This window comes from Pseudonaja textilis, chromosome 3 (genome assembly GCF_049901715.1).
Source record: "Pseudonaja textilis isolate UNSWEBS1 chromosome 3, rPseTex1.2, whole genome shotgun sequence".
Taxonomy (NCBI): domain Eukaryota; kingdom Metazoa; phylum Chordata; class Lepidosauria; order Squamata; family Elapidae; genus Pseudonaja; species Pseudonaja textilis.
The window spans coordinates 73991919-74012609 of NC_141992.1; the positions used below are offsets into that span (position 1 = coordinate 73991919).

Here is a 20691-nt window from a genome sequence, read left to right on the forward strand (position 1 = left end):
TAGATTAATGAGAAAAAATGAATTTCAATAACTGCAGAAACAAGGTGAAGCATAACAAAATTGACAAAAGTGAAGGGGGTCTGAAGACAGATTAAGTGTAATATAGTGTAATTAAAACTCAAATGGTGCATAATTCAAACCATTAAATTTAAAATGGCAGTGTACACACACACATTATTTTGGCATCAAGGCATCCCACATTGCTTCTGTCTGTTGCTTTGTTTCAAAACTCCCAGAATATTCAAGACAATTTGCATTCCACATTCCAATGCCCCTCAGGCCATGTTTTTTCACATAGGCAGCTTTCTGAGAAATACTCCTGGGATCATCAAACCATACTTGATGAAAAACATCACCTGAATCCTGTAAGATAGGAGAATGTAACAGCAAAAATATTAACAAATATGTTAGCTTATGTTCTTTTCACCTTGGCCCTTCAGCTCACCAGCCACCTTTCTGCAAATGAAATATGAAAATCAATATTCGCTAAACATATTCCAAATTATTGGATGAGATCACCCAGTGAGTTTAATGAAGCTGAATAATTTGGATTCCGTCCCCAACTCCAGGAAAGATTACTCATATCATCTCCATGGTTTCCCTTCCCTTCCTGTTCTTCCCCTTACCCTTACTCTTTCTTTCCTTTATTGTAAGCCGTTTAATTTCTACACATGTTGCTGCTGGATTTGATCTGAAGCTTCCTCGTGACTTTGTTATATTGGTCCTAATAAAAGTAATGCAGTACTTTTATTTGGGGAATTCCCTCCGAAACAATGAATCAACATAGCTATGTTACAACTTTAGGGAAAAGATATAAAGGCGTCATACTCCAATCAGTAACTACAGGAGAAATTTTGTTTAATGAGAAAAGATAATAGATAATTGAAACAGGACAGACAAAAAATACAAATACAATGATTTGAATTGAGATGAGATAATTAAAATAAAATTAAGAAAATTAAAAGAGGGGAGAAGCTATGCAGAAAATGTAAAATAGTAATAAGATATGGAATAGAATATAAAAATGAGCATGAACCTGAATTTGTGTCTTTATGAAGAAATTACGCTACTTTCCGGGATTACGCTACTTTCAAAAAAGATGTTTTATTTGAATTTTTTTTCTCTTTGTGAAAACTCAAATAAAATTTACAAAAAGAACCCCATAGCTATGTTATCTGTTTGATGTAATAAACTAATTAAAATAATCTTCCAAATAAATAAATAAACAATTTACCTTATATTCCAAATATGGTGCTTTCTGCTCCTCATCCCACAGAATCCCAGAAAGAGAACTATTCACTTGAGACATTATTGTTTTATATGGAACCTGACGTCCTGCAGCATCACTACATGGAGCTCCCCGGAAAGGGATTTCTTCAATGATGCACTCATGAGTCTGAAAAAGTACAATTTTTGTTATGAATCTATATCAAGGGTCTTCAGACTTGGCAAGTTTAAGACTTGTGGACTTCAACTCCCAGAATGCCTGAGCTAACATGACTGGTGGAGGATGTCAGACTTCCAGCAATCCTTCCTTTGAAACATTAACTCCAAGACTGACATATTCTCAAAGTGATTTATTCAAAACAAAAAAAAAAGGACTGGTATCACCCAGTGGAATTTCAGTACTGGAATCCTACCAGCTCATCCCACAAAATTCCACCTACCTCCACCCCCTTTTTCACACCTCATCAATCACATGAGCCAGTGATCTGCATTCTCAATTCTTTGCTATGCCACTCTCTGTGACCTTGAACTAATAATTCATAATAATTTTTTTTCCCTAAGAACTATTCAGTACATCACTTCCTCCCTCCAGAACCCTATGGCAACGATGAATCCCAGAGTTGACAGGAATTCTGGGAGGTGAAGTCCATAAGTCTTAAAGCTGTCAAGTTTGAAGACCCCTGATCTATATTAACATTTTAAGAAGGATTATTACTCAAGTAAAGTAAACCCCAGAGTTAATGAAGAATAAATAAGTCATCCGTTTTACTCTTACCTTTGATAAATTTTGACAAGGATAATCATATCCATACCATGGAACTCCCATCACCAACTTCTTTTGGTTAATGCCCATGAAAGTGTAATTGTCATACCCTAATTTAATATAAAATTCAGAATTTATCCACATGCTTTTTTGTTCTTATATATACTTCCATATCTATAGTTATATCTGCATCATCAAGCAATCAAAGGCTACTGACGTAAACATTCAAGACACAAGTAAACCTTAAGATCTCTCAGATGTTGTCCTCTCTTTCTAGATGAACATCTTTGTTTAGTTTTTACTATTTATTTTGCTTTCATGAAAATGTTGAGAATTAATAGCACATAGCCTCAGAATATGGAAAAGGTACATGGCGAAGTTTATTAACCAAATTAACTAAAGTCAATGTTGTCTTTTGCAAGAGAAGCCAAGTAAGCTCTTTCATCCAATCTATACCAGATATCTCCTATGTTAAATTGCCCTCAGTGTAATTCTCAGCAAATATTTTGAAGATTCCAATAAAGGAGACTATCCATAATAACTACAAATATTACAATTTATTATGATATTTAGCTTTTACCTTATTTACTCTCAAAAGCTTTTTTTTATTTTAAAAAATAGTATGTTTAGATCCCTTCAGGTATAATAATGACACTTAAATCTCTAAAGATTACGGATACAATTATTATTTTTAAAAAATAGCTGCAATTATTTATTAATTGAATACACAGCCCAGACTGGTTAATTTCTGGATTTTATCTAGTGATTATTTTTACCAAAGAGCAGAATAAAATGCTTTAAATAAACATACCGTACATTCTTCAAATTTGAAATACTGTATATATTGTAGGGCTTTTTCAAAAAGATTTCCAACGTTTTCCCTTTTTTATAGTATACCTGCTAAGGTTTGGTTATATGGAGCATTGGCTCTTGCTATGCAGTGTGACCACACTTGACTCTGCTCATCATAAGACATCACAAACACAAAATCACAGGAGTCAGCAATCCCAGTATAGTTGTAACATCTCCAATCTATACATTTAGGAGACCAAGGTACATCAAAAGTTACCTGTATGAAAGAAACACACCCATCTTTTTGCATTCATCCACTTTTTATGGATTAAGTAACTGTTGATCCTGCACTATCAATATAAATCATAGGTCTGCGCAGGAACCATAAAATTACCAACATGAATATTAAAGTGCAGTAGAACAGGCTCAAACGCTATATAGTATTGAAACCAAGGTATTTCACTGGTATCATACTATAACGTTAACAAATGGACAATTTTTCCCTTAGAAACCAAAATTAAAATGCATCTAATGGCAAATACGCACAGCATTTTGTGCACTCAATCAAATGCAAGCTACCAGCTTAAATGGCCCAGTTTGGAAGCACCCCAAACTGATTTTGATTTATATCTACCTGAACTTCAAATTACATATATTTGGGAGATCATAATATTTTAAACAGTATATATGTGTGGCGTTCAGAAAAGACTGAGCTGAAGTTTTCACTCTGGTCCATGTTTCCAGCAGGAACATGGACCGTTCCTATTGGCTGATGCCGTTTGACAGCCAGCTATAAAAGGGAGCTGTCAAACGGCATCAGCTGTTGTCTGCCAGCTGGCTGCCTTGTTAGCGCGGCAGCCGCAGCAACCCTTTATTGTTACAATAAAGTAAAAGCTGAAGTTCGCTCCGTGTTCGCCTCAGGTTATTCTGCTGCTCTACAACACTGGCGATGAGGGCGGGATGCATATAACAGGCAATCGGGCAAAGAATCACTAAGCGGAGTCACTACAAAAAAGAGCCGAAGTCACTACCGAGCTGAATGTCACTTTAAGAGCTTACTGTCACTTTTCGTGAGCGCGAATTTCAACTTTCCTTGGAAGATCCGGCACCGCTGAGTCAAGATGACTTCGAACCCTGCATTCCCGCCTTTCAGACCGACAGCAGAAACATGGGAATCCTACGGAAACCGATTTGACTGTTTCCTAGATGCCATAGACCTCACTGACATTTTCAACCATAGGAAAAAGTCCTACTTTTTAAGTTTTTGCGGAGCCACAGTGTTTGGCACTGCTATGGCATTATTGGCTTCACGTTCAATTAAGACTGTTCCATGGGAAGAATTGCAGGAAATTCTTTCCAACCACTATTCCCCTAAGCCATCCCGAATTGCCAGGCGTCCTGCTTTTAGGAGACGGATTCAGGCTGAGGGAGAGACTATTAGTGGGTACATGGCTGCCCTACGAACAGCTGCCTTGCATTGTGGGTTTAGAGACTATCTGGAAGACATGTTATTAGACCAACTAGTTTGTGGAGTCAGGGATTTAAGGCTACAAAGGCGTCTATTGGCTAAAAGAGATTTAACCCTTAAAATAGCAATTGAAGAGTCTCAAGCTGCTGAACTATCAGCACTTTCAGCAACAGAAATTCAGGGAAATCCAATTAGCCAGAGCAGCTCAGCCATCCATTACGATGAAGCCTCCACAGAAGAAGGCTATGAAGAGGCTAATGATGTAAATCGCCTCAGGCAGCAAAAAACCAGTCAAAGGGAGAACAGGCCCCCAATCTACCTCCACGTCCTCAGCCCATTTGTCTAAGCTTTGGGGGAAACCACCTCAGGGCATCCTGCAAGTTCAGGAATGCCATTTGTCAAAAATGCCAGAGGAAGGGTCATTTAGCCAGGATCTGTCAAGCAGGAAAGACTTTTGCCCAAAAGCCTCAGACAACCCAACATTTCCAAAAACAAGTTGAAGACTATTTTACCTGCTATCAAGCCAAGCTGACTAACAAAGGCTCTAACAAAATCAGTGTTTTTGTTTCTATAGAAGGGAAACCTTGCAGAATGGAGGTTGACACAGGCTCAGCACTGTCCATCATCTCATGGAGCACCTTGAAACAACTACTTCCCAGAATGGCTAAGAAGAAGCTTCACGGCTGCCAGTTAACCCTACATGACTACCAAGGCAGAACCATCCCAGTCATCGTAAAAGGCAAGTTTTTTGTTCAATTTCAAAATTTTAAAGGTTATTTGCCTTTAGTGGTAGTGGATGGTGCCCTCCCTAGCCTGTTGGGGTTAGACTGGTTCCCTGCCCTTGGCCTCCATATAAGCGGAATCTACTCTATTACAAATGATGAAGTGGATGCCTTGTTTAATGACTATGCGGATGTGTTCAGTGATGGGCTGGGCTGTTATTCAGGAACCCCAATATCTTTCAACTTGGACCCTCAGGCAGTACTAATCCGTTTAAAGCCTCAAAGGGTACCTTTTGCAATCTGCCCCAAATTAGACATGGAGCTTGACAAATTAATTTAACAGGGTGTATTAGCGCCTGTGGACTTCGCAAAATGGGAAACCCCAATAGTGACACCCCTGAAGAAAGATGGTAGCATAAGAATCTGTGCAGATTATAAGATGTCATTGAATAAATATTTACAAATCAGCGCTTATCCAGTCCCTGTTATCCAGCACCTACTACATTCTAGTAGGTGGCTAGTAGTAAGGGCTATTCATGAGGCACCCACACCAACTAACAAAACTGAGCTCCAGGCCTTTTTAGGACTTCTTAACTTTTATGCTTCATTTTTGCCACATAAAGCTTCCGTTGCAGAGCCTCTGCACAGACTCTTGGATAAGCAATCCCCCTGGCACTGGGGACCTAAGGAAGCCCATGCTTTCCGTACAGTCAAGTCATTGCTTACATCTGATGCTGTTCTGATCCAATTTAATGAGCATTTACCTTTAGTTTTAGTAGGAGATGCTTCTCCTTTTGGCATAGGTGCCGTTTTAAGTCATAGACTGCCTAACGGTTCTGAGGCACCCATTGCCTTTTTCTCCAGAACTTTTTCCCCAGCTGAGCGCAACTACAGCCAAATTGACAAGGAGGCTTTAGCTGCAGTTGCTTCTGTCAAAAAATTCCATGAGTTTCTATATGGACACCATTTCAAGTTGGTTACGGATCACAAGCCTCTGTTAGGCCTTCTGTCAGGCGATAGAAAAACTCCTCAGATTTTGTCTCCAAGGATGATCAGGTGGACTTTATTTCTGGCTGCCTATTCCTATACACTGGTTCATCGAGCTGGCAAGAGTCTCTGCCACGCTGATGCTCTTAGTCGCTGCCCCCTGCCTGTTCCTATGGAGGATCCTGCACCAACTAATGCTGTGTTCCTGATCAACGACCTCAAACTTCCCATCACCACCCCTGATATCGCTGCCCACTCTGCCAGGGACAAGGTAATCGCCCAAGTCCTTGACTGAGTGGGAAGGGGGTGGCCTGCAATTCCTTATGCCCCCGAATTCGTGCCTTTCAAAACTCGCCAGCAAGAACTGTCTTCTTTGCAAGGCTGTTTACTTTGGGGAACTAGGGTAGTTATCCCTTCCAAGTTGCAAGCCTCAGTTTTAAAGGTCCTACATGAAGGGCATCCTGGCATTGTCAGAATGAAAGCCCTAGCTCGCAGTTATGTATGGTGGCCGGGCATGGATGCTCAGGTTACAAGTTGGGTGAATGCTTGTCAGCCATCCCAAGTTACCAGACCTGTTCCACCCACATCCACTCTAGGCAGGTGGAAAGATTCTGGGACCCCTTGGTCCCAGGTGAATATTGATCTGGCTGGCCCCTTTTACGGGCATACATTCCTGGTGATGGTTGATTCTTTTTCTAAATGGGTAGAGCTGACCTTGATGACCACCACAACTTCAGAAGCCGTCACTAAAGCTCTATCAAGGATATTCGCTACCCATGGCCTCCCTGACACTATCGTGTCTGATAACGGCCCCCAGTTTACTTCCAGTGAGTTTGAGGTCTTCCTAGCTAACCTGGGAATCAGGCACGCACTTACAGCTCCTTTGCATCCTGCCAGTAATGGCCTGGCTGAAAGAGCAATCAGATCTGCTAAGGAGGTCCTGGAAAGGCTTGGGCCCATAGATTGGCACTCTAGGCTTGCTAAGTATCTTCTAACCCAGCACACGACTCCCTGTGCCACCACTAATAGGTCCCCGGCTGAACTTCTCATGGGTAGACGTCTGAGGACTACTTTAGACAGACTCCATCCATATTATGCCCCAGTCACGCCTCTAGGATCAAATAGCCAGGCAAGGGAGTTTGCTGAAAAGGGCCAGGTCTATGCCCGGAATTATGCGGGACACCCTTTGTGGATGCCTGGGCAGACTGTGGCAGTAACTGGTCCTAAGTCTCACAGGGTCCAACTGCAAGATGGGCGCATGTGACGCCGCCATATCGATCAACTTAGAAGGCGTTGGAGTTCGTCTGCAGATGGCCCTCAAGACGTTCCTGCAACAGAGAAACCACCGGCGCCCGAAGAAACTTCCCGCAAATCTGACAGGAACGCAAGCCTACCTGAGCAGCCATCTGTCCCTTGCCCAGAGACACCTGAAGCTGAGACGCCAGTTTTGTCGGCACCAGAAGTTGCCCAACAAGCAGAAAAGTTCCTTCCACCAGCAGCTTCGTCAGAACCTAGAAGATCTGGCCACCTGCGCAAGTGCCTGAGTTATCTGAAGGACTATGGATGCTCCGTTCTGGGGGAAAGGAGTGTGGTGTTCAGAAAAGACTGAGCTGAAGTCTTCGCTCTGGTCTGTGTTTCCAGCGGGAACACGGACCGTTCCTATTGGCTGATGCCATTTGACAGCCGGCTATAAAAGCGAGCTGTCAAACGGCATCACCTGTTGTCCGCCAGCTGGCTGCCTTGTTAGCGTGGCAGCCGCGGCAACCCTTTATTGTTACAATAAAGTAAAAGCTGAAGTTCACTCCGTGTTTGCCTCAGGTTATTCCGCCACTCTACAACAGTATGTATGTATGTATGTATGTATGTATGTATGTATGTAAACATGCTATATGGCCAAACTTTCATTGTAATGACTCATTCTGGGCAACATAAAATAAGTTAAAATTAAAATAGCAATAAAATTAAACCAACTATTAAGGTAACAATGTGTGATCATTCCTGATTTACAATGGAGAAAAACAACAAAATCCATCAACCAGCAGAGCTGGCTTAATCTTCCAGACAGAATTCCTAAGGGATATGCAGAAGTTTATTTTTTTCTGAAAGGCTGGTAGGGTTGGGGGTCATCTGGAACTTGAAGGGAATGCTGCTGCACAGTGTATGGCTGCAACAGAGAAGGTAAGACACCCCCCCCACAATGTCCAGGAAAATGGCATTATATAATAGACGAGACATGGAACACGGCATTCCTGTTAATTTTAGTGGGGTGAGGACAAATAGACAGAGATCAAATAATAGCCTGGCCTTGTGCCATATAAGGATTTTGGAGCGATAACAAGCATGTGTGTATCATATCCAGAAGTCTTGCTGAATTTTGGTACATAGCTGAGAAGCATGAAATTAGTGCACAGTGAGAAGAGTCACTATTCTATTTTTACCTGGGATCCAGGAATTTCTTGGTGAAAAGCATCTGTGGTTTCTTTAACCAAAGCTGTTAATGCATAATATTCTGCCGAAAATGGGTTAATCTCTTGCTCAATGTCAATATTGATTCCATCCATATACTGTACTTTGGCCAGGTCCACCTGCTGGCTTATCCAGGCCGCTCTAATCGCAGGATCAATAATTTTCTTCACAGATATGTCTCCTAAAATAAAAAGGGTGATGATTTGCCAAATTGCTGCCTTGTTAAGGCATTAAACATATTTTGAGATCAATTTTATCCTTATCACAATGCCTTTGAAGTGTGTTCTGTCCTGAGAATTTCAGTTTTGTTCTGTGATTTTTGCAACACTGAAGCTATTGGCTAATAAGGCACAGAGAGGACTCAATCAATATTGCTAAGCAATTACCCCGTCCATGTATTTATTTACTTAGCACATGGCAACCCTGTCCTACCATAGCCAGGCTCCTAATATGCAAAGCATTACTCTCACCTATTTCTGCTTTCGCAGTTATGCTTTCTGCTTGCAAATGGAAGATTCCTGTTTGCCCAAAACTCGTCAGCAACTTTGCTTTGCCAAGCACAATAGTAAGTGCCAAGCAATGGCATAAATCATGATCTCTGTTCATTTCACAAACAGATCCGAATCCCTATCTGATAACACCATTAGAAATAGTCAAGTAATGAATTTAAATCACTTTTTGCTTTTGCAAAATTGCTTCTAGAAAGGAAAATTCCAATGAGGAGAGAATATCCACATGATTCTCCTTGTCCATGGATTTATGTAATGAAAAGTCACCTTTGAAGGCCCACATCTCATCAGAAGAACAGGGCCAGATTGTAAAAGATATACTTTATAGTAGCTTTTCATACATTAAGTATGATTTTTAAAAGCCTTAATCAACATATCAGGGCAGATCACAGGAATGAATATCTGCTGAATTGTATTAATCACAGCTTTAAAAAGAGGCCATAAGCATAAGCATGAAGAGAAGACCAGAAATTCATTAGTACATAAAAGAGAAACTGAAACAAGGAACACCAAGGTCATAAGTGCTTCAGATGTTGCTTAAGATACCAAAATAATAATAGCCATACAACAAGTTGTTCAGCTTTTATGTACTCATTGTTTGGGATTTATATCCTCTTTCTGCTATGCTTCCTATCCTGCTTTGCTGGTGACACTTATTTGGACAAACTTATGATTTGAATATTTTTAGTGCAGGGATGTCAAACTCATATCGTCACGGCGTCGTCATGTGACATATTGGGACTTTCCCCCCTCCTTCACTAAACTGGTGTGGGCGTGCCCAGCGTGTGATGCATCTGGCCCACAGGCTAGGAGTCTGACAGCTGTGGTGTAATGTTAACTACTGAAAAACAGTGCATGAGAAAAACCTAGCAAAGAAATTTCATCATGGAAGAACATTATCACAAACTGGATTTAGTAATCTTTTCATATGGATACATTCTAGATGAGCTCTCTCCACAACTCTCAACAATGCTGCACATCTAATACTTATGTAGATGGGCTGCGTGAAGGCTGACCAGAACAAAATAATTAGGCTTTAAGAAAAAATTTCTTGGTTAGGATAACGTATTTACTTTTCCTGTCAGGGCTAAAGGGCCAAATCTCTATTTTACATGAAAATCAAAGAAACTGATCACCTCCATTTTTAAAGGAGTTGTTTTTGATTTTGGACATAAGTGATAAATGTTCAAATTTATTTCCTTGTTGTAGTTGCCTTGTGAATAAATCTATTTTGTGACACTCTGGTTAATTTACTTATAACTGCATCACTTTTAAAAATTATTATCTTTTTAGCAGTCTGAATTTTTGTTTCCAATTATTATATAATCTGGTTAACCAGTAATTTAGAATGTCAGTGTTTACCCTAATAATTAGTAAGTGAAGCCTAATGTCAGAATATGTTATATTAAAATGATTTGTCTTGAAAAGCGTAATATATTCAATTTGCTTTAATAGGAAAAGCACTGAAAGAAGGCCCCGATTCTCTGAATTTTATATATATCAAAAAGGCCCCATAGGGTTGTTTTTCTGTCAACATAAATGTAACGGGATTATATATGAGTATAAATTAGTATAACTATGAAACTGATATTTATTCCAATGAAATTATACAGGTAGTCCTCAACTTACGATCACAATTGAACCCCAATTTTCTGTTGTTAAACGAGACATTTGTTAAGTGAATTTTGGTCCATTTTATGACCTTTCTTGCCATAGTTGTTAAGTGAATCATTGCAGTTGTTAACTTAGTGACACAGTGGTTAAGTGAATCTGCCTTCCATTCACTTCGCTTGTCAGAAGGTCACAAAAGGGTATCACATGACCTGAGGACATTGCAACCATGTTAAATACTGTATAATCAGTTGCCAAGAATCTGAATTTTGATCAGATATGGGACCATGGGAATGCTGCAACAGTCTCAAGCGTGAAAAGTGTTCACAAATCATTTTTTTGCTGTTGTAACATTGAATGTTCACTAAATGAACTATTGTAAATCTAGGACTACCTGTACATGTAGTCAGCTCTAAATGTACAACTAGAGAAGGTTTTCAGAGGACACAAAAACTACTCCAAGGTGTACACTAATTAAAATACTGGAGCTGGGTAATATATACATGAGGTTATGTCTGTGATGGAATATTCAGCACATTAAATATTTTGAAATGCCTATTAAACTGGCATTTTTCAGAATCCCATTGTGCTAAAAGTAATTGGACTCCCAATATGCTAAAACTAACTGGACTAAATAGAAAACATTTTTTTTATCCTGAGTCTGGTGATGCCCTAATGCAAATTCTTTTGTCATGGGTAAATTATAATAATGGCTAGAGTGTTACATAATGATTAAGCTTGCATTTTTACACATACTTAATATAGATTTAATTAAGTTCAGTGGGTCCTACCTGTGGGAAAAGACATAAAGACAAGGTGCAGAAAATGGTCCCATTATCCTGATTAGAACTTACCTTTCAAAACTACTCTGCATCCTTTTGAATGAGCATAACACATAAGCTCAGGGTCATATTTTCCAAACGTGGCCACTGTCGTAATTAGTGACCAGTTATAATTTTTCCACGTCTTCCCACCAACATCAAATACAAAGACCTACAGAGGAACAGGTTTTTTTTTAAAAAAAGTATCATTCTTATCATTGTCCTTTAACTGATTTAGCTGGTAAAGAAAACAATCTTAATTAGGACTAGGGAGGAAAAAAGTTTCTACAGCCTGATTTTTTTGGGGGGAGGGGGGTTATGTTGAACCAATTCCCATAATTTTCTGTCCAAAGTTCAACAAATTCAAAGGCCATCAAATTGGGAAAGGGGCCTAAAAGCTATTTGCCTAGTATAAATTCTGGTAATTTGGAATGACATAGAAATGCTTGGTTCAATTATAAGCTCCCCCTAGAGTGACTCACATATATGCATTTTTTTCTGCAATATATATAGATTTCTAAAATCATTCTAAAATCATTAATTCAAAAATTTTATTTAAAATCTGTCTCCAAAATTATGACTATGTCATTTCCATAGTCATGTGATTGCATTTCAGGCACTAGGCAACTTGCTCGCATTTACTGCAGCATCCAATTATCATTAATCAGGTTTTGTAATATTTCTTGACATTTTCTGGGGAGGGGGAGGAAAGGCCAATTGTCATGGTCAATTGTGGTCATAAGTCAAGGATTACCTATATATTTGTACAGTATCCTGTCTTTCAGTTTATGTGGGTGGTCATTGTAATTTAGGTTTATACAGTAAAGACTTTAGAAAACGTTAGGCAGACTTTATATCTTGGCTGTGTGGTATTTTCTTTTATAAAGGCCCATCTGATTGGCTCAAGCATCCTGGTTTAAAGACAGATTCCTACAAAATGCCAAAAGAACCAGGATATATTAACTGACTAGAAAAAGAAAATCCTTATAGGAACATGGAAGCTATTGTCAACTGAACATTGTTTATGTTACAAAATAAAGCCCACACATCTCTTAATGTCTGTGTAGTTTCCTTAACCACAAAATAGCTTGCCACTGCCACATTCTGGCGTGCATTCTTTTTTCCTATTTCCCAGTCTATCCTGCAGCTCTGCTATTTCTTGGTGAGCTCCCATCTGATAATTAATCAGACATGAACTTGCTTGGCATTTCCAGTTTGGCCAAGATATGTAATTTCTCTTTATTTTCTTCAAACTGGGATTTGTTTGTTTGTGTATTTATGTATTTATAAGTCAAGCCTACCCCTTTCCCAAAGCGCTCTAAACAGTAAACTAATAAAAACAACAAACAGAACCTATAATAGCAAAAAAGGTATATATATAAAAAAAAGAAATAGCAACACCAGTTGAGCTTCTCCCCACCACCCCTGAAAGTCTCACTAGGATAAACAGATAAATCTACGCCCACATCAGAGCTCAATTAATATCTTGATCCCCTGGAAGAATACTAGGCCTTTATCCTATAGAAGACCATCAGGGTTGGGGCTATCCATATCTCTAGGGGAAGTTGTTCCACAGGACAATAACCATGAGGGAAAATACACTTTCCAAAGACCTACTAAGTGACACAGCTTTACTGATGGGACCCGTTCTATCCTTTCTGATGGGATCATCAGAGAGAGTGAGTTCCACAAGTAACCTAGCTTCATGCCATGCAGGACTTGGAAAATTGACAACCAGAACCTCCAATTGCATCTGGAAGGCCGCCAGGAGCCAGTACACCTCACAAAACAGCAACATTATGGGGGCGTTCTGTGAGGGCCCAGTACTCCCTGAGCTGAAGCTTCCAAACACTCTTCAAGAACAGCCTCATGTAAAACATGTTGCAATAGTCCAGTGACTAAAGTACAAGTGACCATGAGCAATGCTTCTCAATCTAAGAATGGATACAACTGCTACACAAAATGTAATTGTGCACACACACACACACACACAAAAACATTCTTAGCCATAGCTGCCATCTGTTCTTTGAGAACCCCCACAAATTCTGCCTTGGGGAATGTTGTTACGCCCATTCAGAGTCATTGATGGAAATTTACTAGGTATGGGGGATATTAAAACCCACATTTATTATTGCGAGGGTCAAGCCCAAGACACTTTCTCACCATCCAGACCTTCACAGGCTCCAGGAAACTACATCAACTATGCTTTACTGGTGTGGCTCAGGGCATAGATATACAATGGAATGTCATCAGCCTAATGATGGAATTTTAACCTGTGCTCATGGATGACATTGCCCAATCCTTTCATGTACCTGTAGATGATAAATAGGAGAAGAGGTTTGAGCCCTGTGGCACACTGCAAAGCAGAGGCTGAGGGCTGGATCTCTCCCCTCCCCGATAACTTCTGGCAATTATGAATATTTGCCAAATATTTTCAGATTTGTCACCTTTTGTTTTCATTTTGCAACCACCCTCCTGGAGTTTCACCCCAGCACCAGGAAATTGAAGAAGAGAAAGGCAAGTGACGCATCAAGCCTTAGGCTGGAAGATGCCTCCAGAGTTTTTATTTTCTTTCCGCCTGAAGCGACAGAAAGAGGCAGGGCATCGATCCATTCCAGCTGCGATCCACTTCCCGGAATGGACAACCAACCCCGGGGAAATGTTCAGCCGCCTGCAGTTTGGGAAGGCTAAGGTCCATTAACGTGGAGTAGGCTTAATGTTAAGAGACAGAACAGACTGGCTAAGGAAGCATTTGTGCATGCATAGCGAACATAGATCATTGGGATCTGAGGGGGGATCCTCACTGGGTCCCTGTCCTTCGCCTCTTTTAAAAAGCGGAGACCTTTTCTGGCTCCCACGGTCGCGCGCGGGCCACGCCTGCTTCACTTTCCCCAGCCAAATGCCCAACCCTGTAAGCCCCAAAGTCCCGTAAGCTTCTACTTTCGTTGGGGACCGACTGACCCGAGCGAGGCAAGTCCACCCGATCCGTGAACTTCGCGGAACTCTTTCCCCCTCCTCCAGGGGAGAAAAGGCGGGACCGGGGAGCTCACCTCGAAGTCTCTGGGGCTGGAGATAGGCTTGCAAAGCGCGGGATCCTGACACGGGCACACGCCGGCAGCCAACCGCAAGTGCAGGGCGAAGACGATCGCGGTCAAGAGACGCGCGTCTCCGCCCGCTCCCGAAGTCTTCATGGCCAGGGCGCGCCGGTTCGGCTCGGCTTCTCTAACAGCGTCCCCCACGCACGTTCCTCTGCCCTGCGCCTTGGTCGCACTGTCTCAGGCTGGGGAAGAACCTGTTTGGCTGCCGGCTGACTAGGAAGCTGGGGAACTGTCGCTCCTCAGAGAAGGAGGAGATCTGGGTTGTTGGAAAGTAGGGGCTGTGAGCGCCCCCCAGCGTCGATCGAAGCGTCAGTCATCGTGGTTAGTAGTGATGGCTGTCTTTCATCCAGCATATGGGGGGTGTGGGTGCAGGGGCGATGAGTCACAAAGGAAATAGATAGTACCCCTTTTTTTTAAAAAAAAAAAAGAATATTCTTGAGGAAGTCACAAATTTTGCTTGTTTCAAGCTAAGCCGTATTCTCTGTATTTCACACATATGCGTACACCCCTGGTGGAAAAACTATAAATTCTTATTATTTTCGTTTTGGCTAGAACCCCAATAAAATAATTTCTCCCTACCTTGTCAGAAGTTTGCCTTGCTGAATAAAAGGAAACTGGAGTCCGTAATCAATGCATCTGTTTGTTTCAGTCGGCTTGGGGAGAAAAGATGTTAAAATGCAAAATCCATAGTTTATAATCTTCCCAAAACTTTTCATTTGTGTTACATAATTTTCCAGTGATATTTGCATTCACAAAGGAGAAAGAGATTGGCCAATTGGAATTCTTGCAGTCTGGTGAGGCAATGAAATCTTGTTTTAAGAAACTAAATGTATAAAGGGTGTGTCTTATTCGCAAGTAACTGTTAAATAAGATAGCATGTCAGTGTGATTTCTGTCATTTATACAATAACATTATCCAAGTGATTTGTATCATTTGATCAACTTTTGATATTTGCATCTATTATGTGCAAATTTTGAGGTATGCTAAAATGAAGTTTCACTATACTAAGTACTAGTGCAACTGCAATTAGATCCATCCCTTCAGTGGCCCACAGATCATTTTTGCATGGCATAGTGCTCCAGTATGATGCTGGTACTTCAATTGTGGAGCAGTGTTTTCTAAATTTATGAATCAATTTTTTTTCTGATGTAATTGACATATTTGTAGTGTTATATCTGGCAGGTATCCTGATTTGTTCAGAGGATATAAATCATCATGTATGAGATGTCTTGCGCAGACCATTGAAAAATCACCTACTTGCTAAGCTGGAGAAATGTACATTTGACTTAAAGCAGGTGGGCTTTTTTGGGTGATCCCATTTCCACAGATGGGATCCAGATGGATCCCCAGAAGGTGCACAGAGTACTGTCTTGGCAACCCCCTATCATGCAAAGGAGGTTTAATGTTTACTAGGCTTTGCTAACTTTTATAGGTAGTTCATTCCTAACTTTGCACACAAATTAAGCTTCTCAACTCAATTGCTGAAACAGAAAGAGAAATTTGCTTGGATAGAAATAGAATAATCTTCATTTGAAAAGTTAAAGAGCAATAGCACTTCAATGTATATACTACCCCACAATACTTTACAGCAGGGCTCTCCAACCTTGGCAATTTTAAGACTTGTGGACTTGAACTTCCAGAATTCCTCAGCCAGGAAAGCTGGCTGAAGAATTCTGGAAGTCGAAGGCCACAAGTTGCCAAGGTTGGAGAGCCCTGCTTTACAGCACTCTCTGGGCAGTTTACAATGTCAGCATAGTGCCTCCAACAATCAATCTTCATTTTACTGACCTTGGAAGGATGGAAGACTAAGTCAACCATGAGCCCCATCAGGATCCAACTCCAGACTATAGGCAGAGTTTTCCTGCAATACTGCATTCTAATCACTGCACCACCAACAGTTCTTTACCAAAAGGAGTTCTTTACCAAACAGCCCCTTCTCCAAGACCCAGGCTCATCAAAGAGATTTATTGACCAGACATAAGCCTCAGATGTGGCTTTAGGAGCTGAACCATTGCAGGAGGTGTCCTTGAATTCTTACACAGTTGCAAAAAAAAAAAAAGATTAAGAGCTGTATAACATTCCTGTATAATAGGCAGGATATAATAAAGTAGTCAGCTTGAACATATGTAGGCCAGGTTCATCGAATCTAGATCTGCCTGACAAATGTAGCTCTTTCCATTGTTCTTCCTCTCAAGAAATGATGACCTCTGCAAAGCCAAGAGGCCAAACTCCAGCTCAGTTGGTAACAGCAGCAGTGAGTGAAAAGTTCCTCACCAGCTGCTCCTTCATTCCCATTGCTTCTGTGGATGCTTGCCTCCAGTCTCGCTACAATCAATTCTAGATTGTTATGTTCACATGCTGCCATCTGGGTTTGATATTTGAAATTATTCATAACTGATTTAGCTGCGGAGCATCATAAATTACACAGAAATACTCTTCCTATTGGCAGCAATAAAGGTCTGTTTTCCTATAGTCAGAAAATCTTGCCTAGTCCTCCCTGCTCTTCTCACCCATGCGAAGAGTTCTTGGGCTTTGGCTGATGTCGCATTCACTTCATAGATGCTTAAAGAAAAAGAGTAACCTTCACACATTCAGACAAATGCAAACCTGCTCATTCTACTTTAAGGCATAGGGTTAATTTTTATACCCTTCAAACCAGGGCATGAAGATAGCTTGTTGACTTTTTTAAAAGAGAAATCTCATCACCTCTAAGTCATTTGCAGCCTGATATAGAGGTAGCATACTTGGTCTGCTGTTAAAAAGGAATTGTCTTTTCCCAATGCAAATGCTGTCATATTATCTATTTACAGTATGTCACTTGTGATCTACTTGGATACCAATGGCCACGTTAAGCTCCTGTGGGCATCTTTCTTTTCTTTTGATCATATAGTTGTGCCTACTATGACCAATTTGGTTTGGGTTATGAGACCAGACAGTTTGCTCATACACAGGCATCTGTTCAAGTAATGCCACACTTATTTAATTATCTGGATTCCTTATTTCCAACAATGGACCAATCTGTAGAAGTATTGGTCTTTTAGGTAGGATGATGAAGCAACAGGAGCCTCTGTCAATACATCTTCGGTTATTCAGGGTGGATGGAGCCCCTTGCTAGAGATGCTAGAGGTGTTTGGAATGTGTCTTTCGGGCAGGTTTGGCTGGGTTCCCTATCTGGTTATCTCTTTTGTATTGTGCTTTTATCTTTGGTTGTATTGTAAAATACCAGGGGAGACATGAAGCTTTCAAGAAGAGACTGGACTGCCATCTGTCATAAATGGTGTAGGGTCCCCTGATTGAGCAGTGGGTTGGACTAGATGACCTACAAGATTCCTTCCAACTTTTATTCTGTTATCTGCAAATTCACTCCATTCTGCTGAACTATTAGAGGCAGTATTTGTCCTTCCAGATGACAACCATTTTGTTATGGGTACTGATAAGCGCTACTGAGAAATGGTCTACCTAAAAATGGCTCTTTTGCTCCCATTCCACATACCATTGTCTACAAAATATAGAAAAATACCTCTGGATTGGAGTAATAATATCATTAGATTATGGGGCCAGGACTACAGTGGAGAATATGGATCTCCTTACAGTGCATTAATTTCAAGAATGGTCACTGGCTCAGTTTCTACTCCATTAAAAATGGTATCTCCACCATTTACCCTACTTTGAAACTGTCATTGTCATCTCTGCTCAAATATGGGCTATTGAATGATCAGATTTGTATATGAAAACATAATCACACGCACATATATGCACACAAGAACTTAAGTTTTTTTTCACTTTTACTGATTCTGGATAGGATGCATACATTACTGTATTACTTCATGCCATTGAAGACTTGATTTTTCAATCTATGATTTTAAAACAAAAGAAAGAAATTCTGGTAATTGGGAAGAGGGTTTTAAATCAAGAAAAAGTTTATTTTGGAATAGCAAGGGTATGTGGACGGGTTAACAAAATCTATTAACTTGTATTATGTAGCATTTATGGGCATTAGCAGATCTTTGTAATTATAACTGAAGGTAGTTCAGTTTGCTGATCTTACTCCAAATAATTTAACTCCATAAATCTGAATATTAATCTTTCTCTGTAACATATATAGCTTGTGAGAAGTTTACCATATAGTATTTCTCAATGATGTGAGAAATCTATATTTTTCACTGAGTAGGAAAGTATTTATTTAAAACAGAAATTCCTAATGAAAAATTCTAACAGTAACTTATAATTTAAAAAGAACCACTTCCTATTATCCAAATGACCAATCATTTTTGCTCTACCAAATGCAACCTTTTATTAAACTTTGCTAATGAAATAAAGAAGCCACCACTTCATTTTTTTTCTTTTGGAATGCAAGTGTTTATTAGAAAATTATCCATTACATTTAGAGTTGACTTTGTTATATTGGAATAAGGCTTAGAGTTACTTTAGGAAGAATTGGATTCTTTAAGAGGGTACAGTAGGGGTCTTAAAATAATTTAATTAACAACTGTGTAGTAGCCTAGAATTGACATATCAGCCCACACAGCAAACAAGAGAATATGCACTGAGTCTGCTCAGTTGAAGGCTCATGCAGCACATTGTTCCTGTTCACAAGAACATGATGTGTGAGATTCAACTAGGTCTATCATATCGTCAGACTTTTCAGCCAGCACAGTCAGGTCAGAAGGCAAGGTTGATCCTGAAAGAAGAGGAAAAAGAGTAAAATCATTAAAAGAAGCAACATGGCATGAGACAAAGAACGTTTTTCTGCAAGGCCAAAGAAAACTCCCTCATTACCATTAAGGCCTACTCCAGTCTTGCCCAGAATAACTTTCCCCAAGCTACTATTGTGTTGGAAAAGTTGATAAAGGGACTTGCAGTTGTGACTACAGCAGGGAAAGGGGATATTTTTTTTTTCAGTCTCACTTTCAATAATCCAAAGGATAACTCAGCTTCTTCAGATATGCACATTCACTGAATTTATGCAAGCAAATAGTCAAATCTAATTTGACCCAGTCCTTTATGCCAAGATAATGAGATCACTTAGAACACCAGAGTATTTCCCTTATTCAGTTTTCAAGCCTGTTCACAGTAAATATGAGGTATTTCTAAATACTTATGTGTTGAGACTAGGCTGCAGATAACTTTTCACTGTAGGTAACAGTCAAGCCCTCTTTAAACCAATTATTAAGACAAAATATTTAAAACAATAAGATTCTTTTAAAGTTTTACTGCTTTTGTACAGCTCAGGACACCTTTTTTTAAGGTCCTTTCTTCACATAGAAGCAACAGTGGGAAGAGGAAAATCCACTATTGAGCAAAATGTTTACAGTATTCTGAATGACCCCATAAAATCAAGCTCTTTGGTGCTCCCCTCTAAAGACAAGATATTTGAAAACCAAGAGATTGCAGAAAATTATTAAAAAATATTCTTCTTAAGTGAATCATCTAGTGTGCCTGCCCATATCTAACATTTACATTCCCCTTTATAAGAATATCCAAAATAAGTAAACATTACATACCAGTTGGCACACAATGGAAGCTAGCTAAGGTTTGGGTAGTACTGGTGGCTGAGCAGCCTTCAGCACAGCGTGTGACAGGAAGATTGGTAGCACACTGTTCCATTAGGATTGGATTCTCATGTCTCACTGTTGTGTGTCGCAGTTTACAGTCTACAAGAGAACAAGATAGATTTATCAAAAGGAAAGCTCTACAGCTTCATTTTCCAAAGTAGCATTTATGAAAGCATCATGTTCATGCTTACTAGCTTTGAAGGTATGTGATTTGAAATAATTTATTCCAAACAATATATTCTACAGGTATACAATAATCAACTTTGGGGCAATACTAATTCCTTGCAGCCATAGGCTACTCTTGTTTGAGCCATTATAGGAAATTAAAGTGATGGTTTAATCCAGTTGCTTACAGTGATGTCGAAGTGCTGAGCAGAGCAAGGAAAAATCTGGAGCAGATTGTTGGTGACTATTAAAGCAAGCCATCAGATTCTGCTTACCTCCACCACATTTATCAGGGACCACCCAGGACTGCACAAAGCTCACTTCATCTCTAGCTATGTGGCCACTTGGTCTCCGGAATGCTTTTGCTTCTGAACCATACCATCCACAGATACCACATGAATTTTCTATCAAGGGATTAACTTCAAACTTCACAAAAAGAAGTGGGAGGGGGGGGGAATAGATTTTTGTTTACAACAAGCATTGAAAGAAATGAAACATCATAAATAC

General features: G+C 40.0%; 2 protein-coding genes across 2 annotated transcripts in view; both read right to left on the reverse strand.

Moving 5' to 3' along the window:
- Nucleotides 1-74: 74 nt before the first annotated feature.
- On the reverse strand, nt 75-14752 carry LOC113436075 (di-N-acetylchitobiase). The gene is made up of 7 exons (XM_026700246.2): nt 14417-14752; nt 11400-11538; nt 8398-8606; nt 2888-3059; nt 2003-2100; nt 1235-1396; nt 75-363 (listed from the first exon to the last, which is right to left on the reverse strand). The coding sequence occupies exons 1-7, from the start codon at nt 14555-14557 to the stop codon at nt 175-177; spliced, it is 1110 nt and encodes a 369-aa protein (XP_026556031.1). The 5' UTR covers nt 14558-14752; the 3' UTR covers nt 75-174.
- A 4046-nt stretch (nt 14753-18798) lies between these two features.
- LOC113435964 (vitellogenin-2-like) overlaps nt 18799-20691 on the reverse strand; it is a 28362-nt gene continuing 26469 nt past the window's right edge. Inside the window, exons 36-38 of the mRNA XM_087930100.1 lie at nt 20460-20610; nt 19969-20118; nt 18799-19145 (exon numbers count right to left, since the gene is read on the reverse strand). Coding sequence (XP_087786226.1) covers nt 19033-19145; nt 19969-20118; nt 20460-20610 — 414 coding nt within the window. The 3' untranslated portion in view covers nt 18799-19032. The remainder of the gene's footprint in view (nt 19146-19968; nt 20119-20459; nt 20611-20691) is intronic.